The 15,946-nt window shown below is 39.3% G+C and overlaps 1 protein-coding gene across 7 annotated transcripts in view; it reads right to left on the reverse strand.

Moving 5' to 3' along the window:
• Positions 1-15,946, reverse strand: part of scn8aa (sodium channel, voltage gated, type VIII, alpha subunit a) — a 63,626-nt gene that overhangs the window by 30,872 nt on the left and 16,808 nt on the right. For 4 of the 7 annotated variants that reach the window (XM_008413565.2, XM_017305685.1, XM_017305684.1 and 1 more), the window contains exons 3-12: positions 12,589-12,707; positions 11,800-11,889; positions 10,397-10,525; positions 9,784-9,875; positions 5,170-5,391; positions 4,864-4,927; positions 3,868-4,009; positions 2,333-2,536; positions 1,960-2,241; positions 546-860 (exon numbers count right to left, since the gene is read on the reverse strand). In XM_008413565.2, coding sequence (XP_008411787.1) covers positions 546-860; positions 1,960-2,241; positions 2,333-2,536; positions 3,868-4,009; positions 4,864-4,927; positions 5,170-5,391; positions 9,784-9,875; positions 10,397-10,525; positions 11,800-11,889; positions 12,589-12,707 — 1,659 coding nt within the window. Of the gene's footprint in view, positions 1-545; positions 861-1,959; positions 2,242-2,332; positions 2,537-3,867; positions 4,010-4,863; positions 4,928-5,169; positions 5,392-9,485; positions 9,578-9,783; positions 9,876-10,396; positions 10,526-11,799; positions 11,890-12,588; positions 12,708-15,946 lie in introns of all 7 variants that reach the window. The other 3 variants (XM_008413567.2, XM_008413563.2, XM_008413568.2) reach the window with 3 other exon arrangements.

A 15,946-nucleotide genomic window follows, 5' to 3' on the forward strand; every position in this document is an offset into this window, starting at 1 on the left:
TCCCCAACAGCTCAAAGCTGAAGGCATACTGATAGTTCTTGTTTTTTTCCTATACTAATGCAAGCACAATATTAGCTTTGTTATTGTCAACACTGCAAAGATGCCTGAGCCCCAAGAAAAACATCTAAAGCCTAGAGGACATGGATACTGACCACTTCATAAAGATTACAGGAAAATCTGAGTATTTGAATGCAAAGTATAAGGAAATGACTTTTGCACAAAAAAGTATATATTTAAGCATTCATTTCTTATGACAAAATTCATTGTAAGCCACTTGCAGACCCAGATTACCTAATATCTGAAAGCATGGTTGGCTAATGGCTAAGTCTAGTCTGAGTAATTAAATTAAATTTCTCCATCCTTTGCCTGCTGTTGGAGGGCAGCATACACTGCAGGGGCTGGGGGAGGGCAGGCGCGAGCGCTTAGCCAAGAGATACATACGGACTTGCAAAGATGACAGTAGAAGAAAGAGAGCCAGAAAGAAACGTAACGGACGAGAGGGGGGGGGGCCATGCCTAGATAAGTCTACTCATTGACTTCCTTACACTGTCGTCAGAAGCTGCCTTATCTATTTTCACCTCAGGCAGAAGGCGTCCACCGGGCCCTGGGCCGATGAGCGACACCACTCCGTTGCAATCCACCGTGCTGTTCCTCTTCCCGTGGAAACCGGTGTAGCTGCTCCGCCGGTAGGGGCTGAAGAGGGAGCCGCGGCGCTCCTCGCACTCCTCCACCGTACTGTGCTCGTCGTCTGCAAATTCGGTCTCGGAGCCCATGTCCTTGCTGCGGCCCTTGAAGCTGAAGATGCTGCTCTTGCTGTTGTGCCGGGAGAGGAAAGGCGAACCGGGAATGCTTAGGAGGGACTGGACGGTGGGAAAGGAAGAGAAGGAATAATGATTAAGAATGAGATGTAATTATTACATAAACTGTTTGGCACACAGGGTTTAGATTGTGGGAGATATATTTTTGTTCTTCCAGAATAAATATAAGGTATTCTAATCAAGAAAATATACATGTTTTTTCTTTACATTTTGCTTCATAACCATGTTTGATTGGTAAAAACACTCAAAAGCACAAAATACAGGACCTCACAAAAGGCAAATATAGTATTCATATCACTTGAACCTCTTTATACAACCACACATTTCGTAGTAATTTTAGGATTTTAGGCAACACAAAGGAGCACTTTAAAGTGGAAGGACATTTAAACCTACTTTTTCGTTTTTTGCAAATAAAAGTCTAAATAATATGCTGTACATTTTCATCACTTTATTTCAAATGTACTGAGATATTTCTACTGGAAACTAGACCAAAAAAACTTGATAGGATTTAATGTTTTTGCAGTGTGAGCTACAAATCTCTGCTGCTCCTCCAGAGTTACAAAGGGGTCTGTGGTGATAATGTGACAAAAGGATTAAAAAGAGTAAAAAAAAATTTTTAAATGCGTTTGAAAGGCTCTGTAGGAACCAGTGGAGTCCAAATAAGGCTAAAATAAAGCAGCAGAGTTTCTCTCTGAAACATTCATGTTTTTGCAGTAAATAATTCAGAATCTGGACATGTCCTTCATCTACGGCTAATATAAGGTTCATCTTTTTAAACCTTGTAAAAAAACCACATCTTGAGCATTTCAAATCTTAAACTCTGATATCTATGTTTTAATAATAGACTTAAATCAGCTAGATAAGCCACGGGGAGCACAGAATGGGGGGCTTCTGGGATATTGGTTGGTCTCCTTTTGTAAGATGAGCAATTTCATTACATTTTCTCACATATCTATATTTTATATTTATCTGTATGCAGATGTATTTGTTTTATGCCATTATAATCAGACATCTAGTACAGGATGTCTATCAGCAGCCCAAACTGCTCAAATGTCAGTTTTCTAAGACTCACTTTAACTATGTAGAATTCATGCTACATTAAAAATAAAGCAGAAATAGTTTCCCTGGGATTTTATTTCACCTGGTTCATAATGGAAGACTTTCGACCCAAGCGGTTGTCAGGGAAACGGAAGCGGCTCCTCTTGCTGCCGTCGTCCGACTCTGACTTCACAAACTTCTCGCTGTCGCCTTTCTCCTTCTCCTGCTCCTTCTGCCGCCACTTCTTTTTGCGGTTGCGGCGCTCTTTGGCACTCTTGGAGCTGAGCTTTGACATCTCCGAGGAGCTGACGGACAGACGGCCTCCTCCGTCGTCCTCCACCGCATCCTCCGACACTGTGCCAGCTGAGGTCGCAGGGGGCGCAGTCTGGAGAGAAACGGGCATTTAAGTAAAGCCCAAACAAATTAAACAAGTTCCCTCAATGAGTTAAAAAATATGGCCTTGCAGAGATTTTTACCTGCTCCTCCTGCTGTTTCTTGAGCTGCTCCAGCATGGCCTTAAATTCCTCCTCCTTCTGCGCAGCCTCCTCCATGGTGGCCTGGTTCTGCTCCTCGTACGCCATGGCTACCACAGCCAGAATCAGGTTCACCAAGTAGAACGAGCCCACAAAGATCACCAAGACGAAGAAGATCATGTAGGTCTTTCCTGCAGCCCTTAAGGTCTGTTAGCAGCGAGAAGTGTTTGGGAAAAGGGAACATATCAGATCCATGGCATCTAACACGAGACTCACCCGAAAAATTAAACCAGCTGCTGAAAAAGTGCCGCAGAAATGTACCGGGATGAATGTTTACTTCTGTTGAGTCAAACGTACTATAGGAACATATGTGACCATAGAAAACTGAAGTAATCAGAAAAAATAGCAGTATCCTTTGGCCTTTTGGTTATTTGGCTAAATATTTGGTTAGAAACTTTGGGATAACCTTGGAAAATCATGTTAAATCCCTGGTTCGATCATGCTTCTGCCATCTGACAAATATTGCCAGATTCTCTCTCGTCCTGAGACGCAAATCTTAAATCATGCTTTTGTTTCATGTCTCTAAATTACTGCAATGCGTTTCACACGTGTCAAACCAAAACCTCCCTAGACCGACTGCAGTCTGTGCAGAAATGCAGCTGCTACGTTCCTGACTGCATCTTCAAGGTTTGTCATGTGACTCCACCCGCTTCTGTGAAAAAGTTCCTGACATGAAAATGCAAAAAGAAAGAGGGGAATTTTGCTCAAACATCAACTATAAACAAAGCTATTTTTTATACTTTCATAAAAGAAGCAACATTTATTTAAACCGAAGAAACAGTGTAATCGCTCATAATTTATTGTATATTTATCTAAAGAAGAACACCCAGTAAACTCATAAATAATCTCAATGCAGAGACGGCCACATCCTGTAGCTCGGTGTTGAAATTCAAACAGAAAAACAAATACGTGTCATGATTCTCAATCTCAATGAGGTCTAAAGTTTCCCTCCATGACCACTCCATATTACGAAGTTCTGAATATTTCATGATTTATCCCTTCCACTCGATCCTATAGAGCTGAAGTCAGGACCGTTGCCGCCATTTTATATTAAACTCAGCACCGAAGGGTGCAGAAGTCTGGCCAGAGGGGGAGAGACTGGGATGCACACTTTAAATTGAACAGGTCAAATGTAGCAGATGAAGAAAATGGAGATCTGCCACAATTTAAGTAGAAACGGTTATCTTCTTCTAGATTTACAATGTTCATATTTCTGGAGATATTTAGCATTTTATTTATTTATTTATTTTTGCAAAAATGGCAAAAAATAAAATGATATTCTTGTTACAGCATTGCAATGATAATTCAAGTTAACCTGATAATTTATAGACTAAAATCTGGCACATTGATATATTCACCTTTGGAATCTGGTAATAATAGTTTAATCACTTTCACGTAATTCTTAAGCAGGATTATTTGAAGACGGATGTGCGCTGTGCAGCAAAAGCATGCCGGACCGGTTAACACATCTGTCGTACCAGCATGTACAGGTTCTCCCAGAAGTCCTGCGTCATGAGTCGGAAGAGAGCCAGGAAGGCCCAGCCGAAGCTGTCAAAGCTGGTGTAGCCGTAGTTTGGATTCCTCCCAGCTTTCATGCACATGTAGCCCTCTGGGCAGCGGCTGAGAGGCGAGGAGAGGCACAGAATGAGAGGATAGCATCCAGCGCTGTTTACCAACAACAGTGTCGTATAAAACTATGAACTGCCCTTAATGTGCTTTTTTTTCCCATTTTCACAGATAAGAACCACAGCCTTTCGAAAGTTTAATTTGAATTTTAATGACATCCCAATAATGCATAATTCTAAAGTGAAGGGAAAATCATGCATGTTTTTCAAAAGAAAAAAAACCCAAAAGTGTGGCATGCAAATACCCCTTTTATTCTGATACCCATGAATAAAATCCTGCACAACTATAATTAAGTAAAAAGTTGAAGTGTGATGAGCATTTTTAGCATATTTCACCTCCCTGAGTGAATACAGAACCACCTTTTAGTGCAGTTACAGCTGCATGTCTTCAGATGTATTTGCTTGAAATCAGTTAGCTTGAATTTGCAGCTTCTACCAGGTTATCTTACAGTGTGTTTAACTCCATCCATCTTCTTATCCTTTCTGACCAGCTGCACTGTCCTGGATGAAAAACGTATCCTCACAACATAATGATCTCAACCACAGGAATGGTGTGTTTTAGTTCTCCGCCTCACAAAGCATTCTGCACGCAGGCCAGTACGCTAAACTTTGGTGCTCTGATGAAAGTTTTGGACAACTGTATACCATTTCCTGCTACTTCACAATTATATGCTAATTTATGTTATTCTGCCACACAGACACACACACACACAAAAAAGAAACTCCAATAAAAGACACAAAAGTTTCTGTGAATAATATGTAAGTATGTCTGAAGTGATACGAGTACTTGTGCAAGACACTGGGAGCAATAATTGCTTTTGGATGAGGGCAACACAGGAGTCATCTTACCCAGAGTCGGAGCTGTTCCCACAGAGCAGAGCGTCCAGCTGACCAGGCAGGAAGTAGAAATTGGCTGCAGAAAAAAATAAACAAACAATTAATTAACTGTTTAATTTGTTTTCTCTTGCAGCTTAAATTGTGTACTTAAATTTCTAACTTCAGTTTGCTCGCACAAACTCAATCGGGAGCATCTCATTTCAAGCCAGTAAGTTTTGCCAAACCGACATACTGTTTTCCCGTTCCAGCATATGGCCTGACTCACCCGCGACATCGCTGCCAGGTCACCAGTGGCAGCAGCGCCTCGCCTCTACTTACTATCATTGTTGATGTACTCGTTCCAGTCGAAGCCCTTGCTGCCGTTGTTCAGGTAAGTCCCGTTGAGGTTGATTGGCCAGATGACGCACTTCTGCCGCAGGTTCCCCATGAAGAGCTGAAGGCCGATCAGGGCGAACACGCTCAGGCAGAAGACGGTGAGGATCATCACGTCTGAAAGCTTCTTCACAGACTGGATCAGAGCTCCCACAATGGTCTTCAGGCCTGGTGGGCAGCCACACACACACACACACACACACGCACACACGTACACAAACCACGGAGGTGAAATAAGAGCTGCTAATTATCAACAAGCTATTCTTTGAAAAATCTAATCCTGCTAGAAATTATGGCTTAACAGTGATGCCATTTTCAATACATTTTATTAATTTGTTATTGAAAGAAAAGCTTTCTCCAATAAAATTGTGACATGTTCAATTCAACTGCAAATTTAATTAAAAGTTGACTTTTAATCTTCAAATGACTTGAAGGGTAAATTTATGTTAATTTTTTTTTTCCCTAAAATTACAAATGACAAACAAAACATCTTAAGAACAATAAACAGGAAATATTTAGAAGCCATTCCACTCTTTTTAGATCCAGACAAAACATGTATACTGAGGGAAAATTTGTTTGTCACTGCCAATAAGGGATGAAATAAAAAAAATAAAAGAGGGGGAGGGCTGCAAAATAGTGAAAGGAAATCCATAAGGAAAAGAGCACAGCAGCACAACGAGGGGCTATGAGGAGGGACTGAGGCACAGGCAGGGGGCTGGAAACCACATGCAGGTCATTTAAACTCCAAGGCTGAACAGGAGCAATTCAATGCCAGTGCCAGTTGCAGGCACTTTCTTGAACTGTCTTGTTTAAGGCGTCATTTACGAAAGCACTGACTCCCCGTACTGTGGCCCTGCGACCTGTCTCATCCACATTTTCGGTGAACACAAAGCAATGTTACCTCTTTGAACAGGCATCCCTCTGGCAGCGTTCACAATGGGGTCCACAGACAACGCAAACAGGGATGCTGGGCGACCCACACCCTCTTTTCTGTTCAGCCTAGTGGGCTTTACCGGCGGCACATGCAATATGTTCTAATAAAAATATGCCCTCGGTTTAGTCTTTCATACTCAGGCTATGTTAGTAAAAGCGTCAGCAGCTTGGCTGCGTCTGTTGCTGTTTGTCATTGTCTTAATGAGAAGATCCCATATAGTAAATCTATGTCACCAAACAATCCATAGTGGTTGGGGTTTTAATAAAAACAAGCCTTTTTTTGATTAGTAAATCTAAAGCTAAAAGGTAAAAATAATTACTTCCTTTACACCTAAACACAATGTTCAGCAGCCATTTAGTTTTGACTTGTAAATCTTAATAAAATGCTGGCCTGACTCAATCCAAAGAATAACTGAAGCATCTGTCTATTAAAAAAACTCAAAAATTGGATTTTATCTTATAAAGAGATTGTCAGAACTGATTTTGATTGAGTTTATTGAGTAATTCACCATAAAAGGCATCTAAACACCCAATCACACTAGCCTAGCACCTAGCTTAAACACTGGAAAGACTGCTAGCCTTTTTATTTAAAAAACTGAAAATGTACACACATAATCAATTTAATCCTGTTTTTGTAGGGATGCACTAATGTGAAAATTTGGGCCTATACTGATTTCTGATATCAATACTCCTATTATGGCTGATAATTAATATTTACTAAAATAAATCGTGAGTCCTTCATTTTTTGAGTAATTTAGAACAAAGTGTGTGTCAACATCCAGCACTCAGTTAGCTTTACCAAGGAGAAACCTGCATATGATTTTGAAATATTTTATTTGTTTCCAGAGACTACGTGGTTTGATATATTGAATAAAAGAACTTGCAAAATCTTTATTTCTAACACTTAAGCCTTAAATATTTCAAAAGTATGCAATGAAAAGCGGTGTTTTCATTACCCACTAAGTTCTTGTAAATAATATTTGTATTTCCATAAAATACATTAGACAGATCAAAACTATGAGGCTTTTGTAGCAAAAAAAAAAAAACAAACGCTAATTAGGAATTTAATGTTCAGATATGAAAACCCAAAACCTTGTGTAAAACATCATCCGTTCTATTCAAAGATGATTATCGTGCACCTCTTAAAATGTTGCTTCTAGCAGGGATTGTGCATCTCTGGACAGAGCAGGCCTTACTTTCTGTATTTTTCATGCCAAGCTAAGCAGCTGCCAGAAGTGATTAAATGTAAAGGCAAGGAGAATGTTGGTTTCCCAACATGGAAAAATAGTTTTTTCCACAAATACACTTATAGATCATAAAATATAAGTTCAATTAGAACTTTACCTTTCCCTCATCACAGCCAATACCCACATAAAGAATACAAAGCCCCTCCAGATTTAAAATATAGAGTTAATACATGCTTTCAACATTTTCTTTTAGTTGTTATATGATTTGAATTTCCAACCTTTATAATGTCAACATGTCTCACAGCTGTTGGAACCCCATAAAATAAAGAGAAAGAAAAATTGATAACCAAACAAAAATTAGGGCAAATCAAACTTTCAATGCCATTTGTCAGCCAAGCTCTTTATAGGCTAGTATTATAAAAGCAAGTGACTGAAAAGCATCATGCAGCATAAGAGATATGTTCACAAGCTAGGCTTGGCAGTCTTCATACACATGTGATAAACATATTCTGTGGGATCTCTCGAAAACTATTCATAAGTATCGGTTTAGGTCCTGCTAGCAGGAATCCTCTCGTTCCAATTCAGCCTTCAGCAAAAGCAGGAGCAACAAAACACATTACTCTTTCAGGACAAGATAAAGTAGCGATGGGAAATTTGACAAGCTGTCCTCTATTTTTATCTTCATGCTTCTTAACCTGATTTTGTTCTCAAAAAGCGGTGTTGGGTATTTGCTAAAGCAAAAGAGCATCCACTTATTGAAAAGCAGGTAAAAGGAGGGGATTGAAGCTGTTGCTTAAATGGAACCCGGACTTATGTGACTTCTGTGACGTTTTGGATTCACACCGATACCTAAAACACCTCAGGCGTGTTTTCTTTAAACTTCATCCTTATTTTATTATTTCAGTTTGCATTCAAATTTAGATTCTGCTGAAGTCCCATGTTGGGGTGAAGTTTTGATGTGTACACTTAAACAGTTTGAAGCCAATCAGAGTCTAAGTGCTGAAAATGACCAATAAATGTGGAGGGCTGGTGAGCTTACAAAGATCACAAGAATCTCTGGTAAAGATGTGTAAAAAAAAAAGACATTTTACATTTTTTGCTAAAACAGGATCTCACACTGAAAATTTGGCTGCAGCTCTTTAGCAAAGATCTTTGCAGATTTTTGTTTTCCGCCCAAACCATTATTTTCACTGAACGCGATGGGACGTTATCCTTGGGTTAGCATTGGGTTAGTCGTACTGAAGCTTTTACTCATTGGCATTTTTAGAGAAATTGTTTTTTTTTGCTTGTCCTTCTTCTAAATTGTAAAGATCAACATATACTGTGTATGTTGTACCTGAATGTAAAGACTGTCTTTCCCATTCGTAGAAGTGGCTAACAGAAATGTACCATCGCCCAGAAACAGAAGGTGGTGTATTATTAACATCATAAGCCAAGAACCAATTATTAACTTTAATAAAAAGTACGCATTTAAAAATGCTTTTATGTTTTAGAAAAAAAGAAACATATCACAAAAGAATAATTGCATTCAAATTTAGGGTGAAATCGAAGATGTAAAAGCTTATTTTAACACATCTTTACCTCTCTAATGTAACATTCATCATATGTATGTCATAAAAGAGTTTTTATTTTTTTTTATTTAGCTTAAGAAATAACTCACATGGCATTTAACTAGTGTGTATATTTTTACAAGAAGCAGTACCCATGAGTCGTTTTGTCTGATTTCAAATGTGAGTTTGGTGCATTGTGAATTAAATCATATTTATTTACATCAAACTGTTTCCAGTGAATGAGAAGTTATTCTTTTCGATCCTGAAATGACGTGATTGGAGGATTTTCGTAAGTTTTTTACTTCAGGGTTCCATTTAAGACAAACCAAGCTGCCTTGGAGACGAGCCTCGTAATGAGAGCGCTGGTGGGGCAAGAGAGAGTGCAGACACTTTGAATGACCTCAGAGGAGACTGCAAAGCCTATCAAAAATGTATTAGTACCATTTTTGATAATTTTGGAGGAAAAATAAATAAAAACATGGCTGTCTCCAATTATTTTGTTGCTGCTTAAATCATATCTTTAACCATAATAATAGTGAGTAGAAAAACAAAGGGTGCGAGGATCAGCCTTAGTGTTTAAACTGAGTCTCACCTGGAATGACAGAGATAGTTTTCAATGCTCGGAGAACTCTGAACGTTCTCAGCGCAGATACATTGCCCAGGTCCACAAACTCTGTTACATATCTGAAATAGGGGAAGGATCACACACAGAACAAACACGATGACAAAAACCACACACGCCAAGAGCACAACACCACCGAACCGGGAGGAGACGACGCCACTCACAGAGCCTGTCCACTGAGGAGAAGGGTGGAAGGTAAAAGGAAAGAAAGACACACACACCTAACACCGACCCCGCCCCACCTTCCCCTCGCCCCATCCTGTCTTACCTGGAATTACAGAAATAGTTTTCAATGCCCTCAACACCCTGAACGTGCGCAGAGCTGAGACATTGCCTAGGTTTACAAACTCTGTTATATACCTGCAGGATCAAACCACAGTTACAACAGCTCATTATATACATGCATATAGAAGATGAAAAGATGAATTATCCCCACGGATGGGCTTTGTGAGAGACAGACCGACAAACAATGAAATGTGATTTACTGATCACTCTGGGGCAAAAACTGGCATAATCTACCTAACGTAAAATAACAAGTTAAGGCAAGGAGTCTTTGTGAAGATGATGTCAACACCAAATGATCAAGACCAAAAAGGTGACTGAGGCAGACAGTCAGATGGCAAGAGGAAGCTAAATCTGAGGTATGGGAGTAGTCACTGGGCTGCGCAGTACTCGATGGAGAGCCGCTTTGATTCCCAAAGAGAAACACCAGAGAAGTTTTAGATAAATGGAGGAAACGCAAAGATGGGTTATCAGATAGAAAACACAATAAAAGCTCTAAAAGCAAAAAAATGTAAGCACTAAAGCATCAATTTAGATACTCGCATTTAATAATAAAGACTCTGTACGTCAGAATGGCAAAAGAAAAGAGAAATACTTACGCCATCGAAATCACCATGAAATCCAGCCAATTCCATGGATCTCTTAGGAATGTAAAATTATCTATACAGAATCCACGTGCGGTGATTTTTACAAGAGACTCAAACGTATAAATTCCTGTGAATGTGTACCTGAAAGACAAAAGTGTGGAAAGGATCAGTTTACTGGACCGGATCAAATCTGGCTCATTTACAGGAACATGCAGCAACTCACAATTAAAACACCCAAGAAAACACATTTAAATTTAGCAACCAAAAATAATCTTTGTAACAATGTCAACATTTTCTCTTCCAATAGAAAACATTAATACACAAAATGTTTGATTTTGTTAAAAAAGAACATTGTGTTTTACAAAGAAGGTAATATTAGTGGCCTCCTGTTATTTATAATATTTGAACTACTAATAGTAATAACACAATTTAAGTAAATTGGCAGCTAATACTTTATTAAATGCATAGGCCTACTATTACAGAGACCATAGTTTTATTGTGCCATATGCTAAAATAATATCAGATACTGAAACAAAACAAGTTTTGAGATGTAAAATTAGCAGTCAAGAAGCTACTAATATCAGAGACCAACATTTGTCAACATGTTAGCTCCTAAAATTAGCAGCTATTTAGTTTCTACTAGGTAAAGTCATGAATTGAAAAATATTTGTGTTATACAGAGCAGAGAATTGTTCAATAAAACACTAAACTGTTATATCATACCATAACATTTCAACATTGTACCTCTTATAATGCTAGCATTTTAGCTTAAAAGCAGAACTGACAAGTAAAGGCTTTGAATACAAGGATATTTATAGGTTGAAAACAGCAGTATTATTATTACAGTATTCTTGTGTTGTTTACACTATGGAGCAATATTATAGGATAATGTTACAAAGCAATGTAAGAATGTAAAATTAGCTGCCCAGCAGCTGCTCTTAAAATCCAAAGCTAAGCTATTAGCATCGTCACAACTAGAACAAAATGTTGTATAATAGTCTAAAGAGGTACAGCCATTTAGCTAAGAGTTACCCAGTACTGTAACAACAGAATATTCTTGTATAATTTATTATACTATTATATTTTTGCTGTAAAAAATGTTTAGAATATGAAATTAGCCAAATGTTTTCCTGGGGTTAATTAGCTTGCTTCTAATATTTGCTTTAGCTAAAGTTTATGGTAAATTAAAACAGAAATGTTAAACTATAATGTATTTGTTGCTCCAAATATTAGCAGCTATCAGGGTTTAAGTAAATTAAACATTGTCTGTTGTTTTCAGTTTCCAATTAATGTAAACATTAAGTGTGCCTACCTTTGTGCTGTGGATGTGGGAATGGCACATTCAGAATCACAAATGCTTAAAAACTTTGCATGCATTCATAATATTGTGTGAGGATAGGATAAAGGATACTTACTCTACTTGTTTTGACCACTCAGGGGGATCACTAAAGGTCATGAATATACAGTTGGTCAAAATAGTACACATAATGATCATGCTGAAAAGAGTGAAGCATGTGTTAAGGAAAAATACCATTCATGGTGAACATACAAACTTTAAAAACATTAATATATCCAAATCTCAGTGTCTCAGAGGACACAAAAAGATTTTCAAATAACTAAACAAAAGTATCTCATATACATTTGTCACAACAAAGCGGTATGAAGGTCAAAAAGGAAACCACAAATTTAAAAAACTTTGTACATCAGTTTGTTTTTTAAAAACAGCATCTGGATGTAGACTTTTCACTACTTAGATACAGGATCGGATTTCTCCATGCAGTCATTCATTTGGCAATTTTGACCAGACTGAGTGTATTTGACCCCGATAATCTTCAAATTGCCATCTACCAACAACTTTCCAGCTCTTACTAAGTCTTTAAAAGCCCACCAAACAAAGTCAGACACAACTTCGTGCAGTTCATGAGGGGTAGTCAGGTAGATTTCACAAATTGTGAGGGTTTGCTTGGTTTACTGTAAAGAATGACTCATCATTTGTGCCAGCCATTTCCTTCTGTGATAAAATGGCTACTGCCTGAACAGTCTTAACATGTGTGGAAGTGCTTTGACTCTCACACACTGATCCTCTCCTGCAGTCGCTGGAAACATCGGCGGCAGAAATACAGAACATATCACCATGAATAATGCATGTGAGCAGGAAACCCTCCTGTAGGCTGCAGTTAACAGCACCATTTCAAAAAGGATATGAATGTATCAAAATTTTAATAGCTATTCGCCTAGCCAGATTGAAAGGACTTATGAAGTACAAGGCAGGTGTGGCACTAAAACGGAAGATTGTCTTCCCTTTATTTATCACTATAAATGTCTGTGGAGAGAAGAAAAGCAGACAGGAAAAGTTTGAGTTAGTCAACAAAGTGGCATGGGCGTTCACATTATTTGATTAAAAAAAAAAAAAAAAAAAGGAAGAACCTTCAGGATGTTTCTGATTTCATTTACGCCGTCAGCCCAACACTCCAGCCGTTTTAGTCGAAGAAAACAAGCGAGAAGCTGCCACGCCACTTTCTGTGGGTAACCTCATAACTGTCTGAATAAAACATGGCAATTTCCCTGAAACTTTAATGAAACTGTGCATTTGCACAAGTGATTATGGGTCCTTGTGCTTTTAACAAGGCACCCCTGACAATATTAAGTCCTGCATAGCATCACGACGGACGGCTGAGCTAGGAGGAAGCAGGAGGAGGATGAAGGAGCGGAGGCATGAGAGATGAGTGATGCAGTCACATGACTGAAGGGAAAGAGAGAAAAAAAGACCGAGATGTTAACTCACTCACTAAGATTTTATTTTGTTTACCTGAGATGAGAAAATGACAGAATGGTTGCCAACGATACTAATTTGATAGAAATCAAATGCTAAGTAGATCTCAGTCAGAGCAGTATTAATAATCTTAAATATGCCATGAACGTTTCCTGAAAACAACACAGTCAGACTCGGAAATTTCCCCTCGACGATGACATGACATTTCACCCAAACAGCTGAACATTCCTGATCCACACAGACTAATCCACAAATCTGAATGAACGAGCAGGAAAGGGGAGTTTCCAGTATCACCAAAAATACAGCGGCTCACGTTCACCCAAAAAAATAAATAAAACACTTGAAGTGTATGGAGTCTCTTTTTGGCAATGCATGACTAAACCGCTGCAAAGCTACTGAAAATTTCATAATATGGAGCTGAGCAAACAGGAGAGCGGGGGAGATAGAAAGCAAATGAAGCAGGCAAGGCAGGCAGGCAGCAACTGTGGCAGCGGCAAGCTGAAGGGGAAGCGGGGTGGATGGAGCCGGAGTGACGGAGCTGGGCAGAAAGACAGCAGGATGAGAAGGAGCAGAGGAGGAGAAGGGTGGCAGACAGAGAGAGCGGGGGAGAGAGGGGGGAAAGCAGCTTCCACACAGAAACTGGAGCCAGCAGGCAGGCAGGGATGCAGCATCTGCATCCACAGCAGCCATTCAGAGAGCGTCTTCTCCCTGCCTCTGTGGTAAATGGTCGATGGACTGCATTTTATGACTCACATTACCTCACACACAATAATAGATCAAAAGCTGAGCTGCTGAGCTAGCCTACTGTTCTACCTCATACCTTTAGTCTATCATCCTTATCATAGGCTGATTGCCTTTATAATTTCTATAATGGCTATTCTTGCATAAACACTTCAGTCATTCCATAAGTTACTTCATTCGATCTATGATTTGAAAGTAAAAAACATTCACACTGTCTCAGGCGTTATATCTCTGTCCATCTATGGGTTTTGGTTAAAAGAGAATAAAAACTTAACATGCTTAAAGCACTCTGTCCCAGTCTGACCACAGTCTCCCTCCTTTGGGACGTCACAAAAGTAGGATTGGGAGTGAATATATGCACACATTTCTTACAGCATCACAAAAATAACAACAACACTTAAGAACAGGAAGAATGATGCATCTAAGTGTAATTTATGACCCTAATCAATTAATCACATGATAAATTCAAATGAGCTTGGTCATTTCTACTGTGATGATTAACATTTTTTTGAAGAGCAGTTTTGTTTAGTGACATCATAATCAATTTTATTTGTGTTTTGGGGTTGTGTGTGGTTTTTATTTCCTTTTTATCTATTGTTTTTAGTCGGTGTGCGTTATTTTGGATATTTAAAAATGTCTTCCTGCTCCAGTGCGAAGTGTTCCGAACAAAATTAAAGTTTATTTGTCTTTCATTCATCCATCCATCCATCCATTTTCTTTACACCCTTGTCCCTTAGTGGGGTCGGGAGGGTTGCTGGTGCCTATCTCCAGCTAACGTTCCGGGCGAGAGGCGGGGTACACCCTGGACAGGTCGCCAGTCTGTCGCAGGGCAACACAGAGACACAAAGGACACACAACCATGCACACACACACTCACACCTAGGGGCAATTTGGAGAGGCCAATTAACCTGACAGTCATGTTTTTGGACTGTGGGAGGAAACCGGAGTACCCGGACAAAACCCACGCATGCACAGGGAGAACATGCAAACTCCATGCAGAAAGCCCGGGGCCGGGAATCGAACTGAGAACCTTCTTGCTGCAAGGCAACAGCTCTACCAACTGCTCCACTGTATTTGAGAAGGCAAACTTGCATTTTTATGCCAAAAATAGTCTCACAACAACACTGCTATCATTTTTCACAATAATTTCTGGGACAATTTATCATCCAGCAAAATTTGAGGTGCCAGTACTCTGATTTCTGGCACCCAGGTGAGTCTGGACTGTGGACCTGTGCCTCTCTGCAGTGTCCAGATGGGTAGCTGGCACCCAGGATGAATCGTTAAAGATTCACAGATCTGTGGAGTTGACAGCTGTCTAAATAATTCCCCACATCAGATATCTGCTCCTCCTCCCTTGGTCTTCAAAATGCTGTTTGTTGACAAATATTCTCAGCTAATCATCTGAGGCCTTTAATAAGAATAAACTATGAACAAATGAACAACATTCACTAATTAGATCATTTGTGAGGGCCATACCTCACACTTGGTTGTTCAGTTAGGGGTATCAGAGTGGAGCCCCTGAATACAAATGCACACCACACTTTTCAGATGTTATTTTTAAAAGATGCTCAAAAAACTTATTTTTTTCTTCAAAATACAGCAGTACTTTCTGTTGGTCAATCACATAAATTCCTAATTGACATTTGTAATATTTATGTAAAAAATTTTTAAAAAGAAACTTTTGGTTTGCCTTTGAGGCAGTTAAATACATGAAAATATGTCTTATTGCGACTAAAGACAAACAAAGAGACAATGTCTATAAAAGTGTGTTAACTCCACCCATCAATAAGTCCATCTCTGTACATTTTTAGATAACTAACATGTGTTTATATCAACTGTGAGCCTCTCAGTGTCATGGTTTTAGAAGTATACTGAACCCACATGCAGCAAAACACCCAGGAGAAAGCTCGAGACCAAAGGTTTATTAACAAACAGATCCGGAGAACTGTGGACGGGAGGCGGAACAGAAACGTCAGGGCTGGGGAGCAGGAACCAGAGCTATGCCAGTCCGGGGAGCTGAGGGAGAGAGGGGCCAGCCCGAGGGTGCT

Source organism: Poecilia reticulata, linkage group LG7 (genome assembly GCF_000633615.1).
Source record: "Poecilia reticulata strain Guanapo linkage group LG7, Guppy_female_1.0+MT, whole genome shotgun sequence".
In the NCBI taxonomy this organism is placed as follows: Eukaryota; Metazoa; Chordata; class Actinopteri; order Cyprinodontiformes; family Poeciliidae; genus Poecilia; species Poecilia reticulata.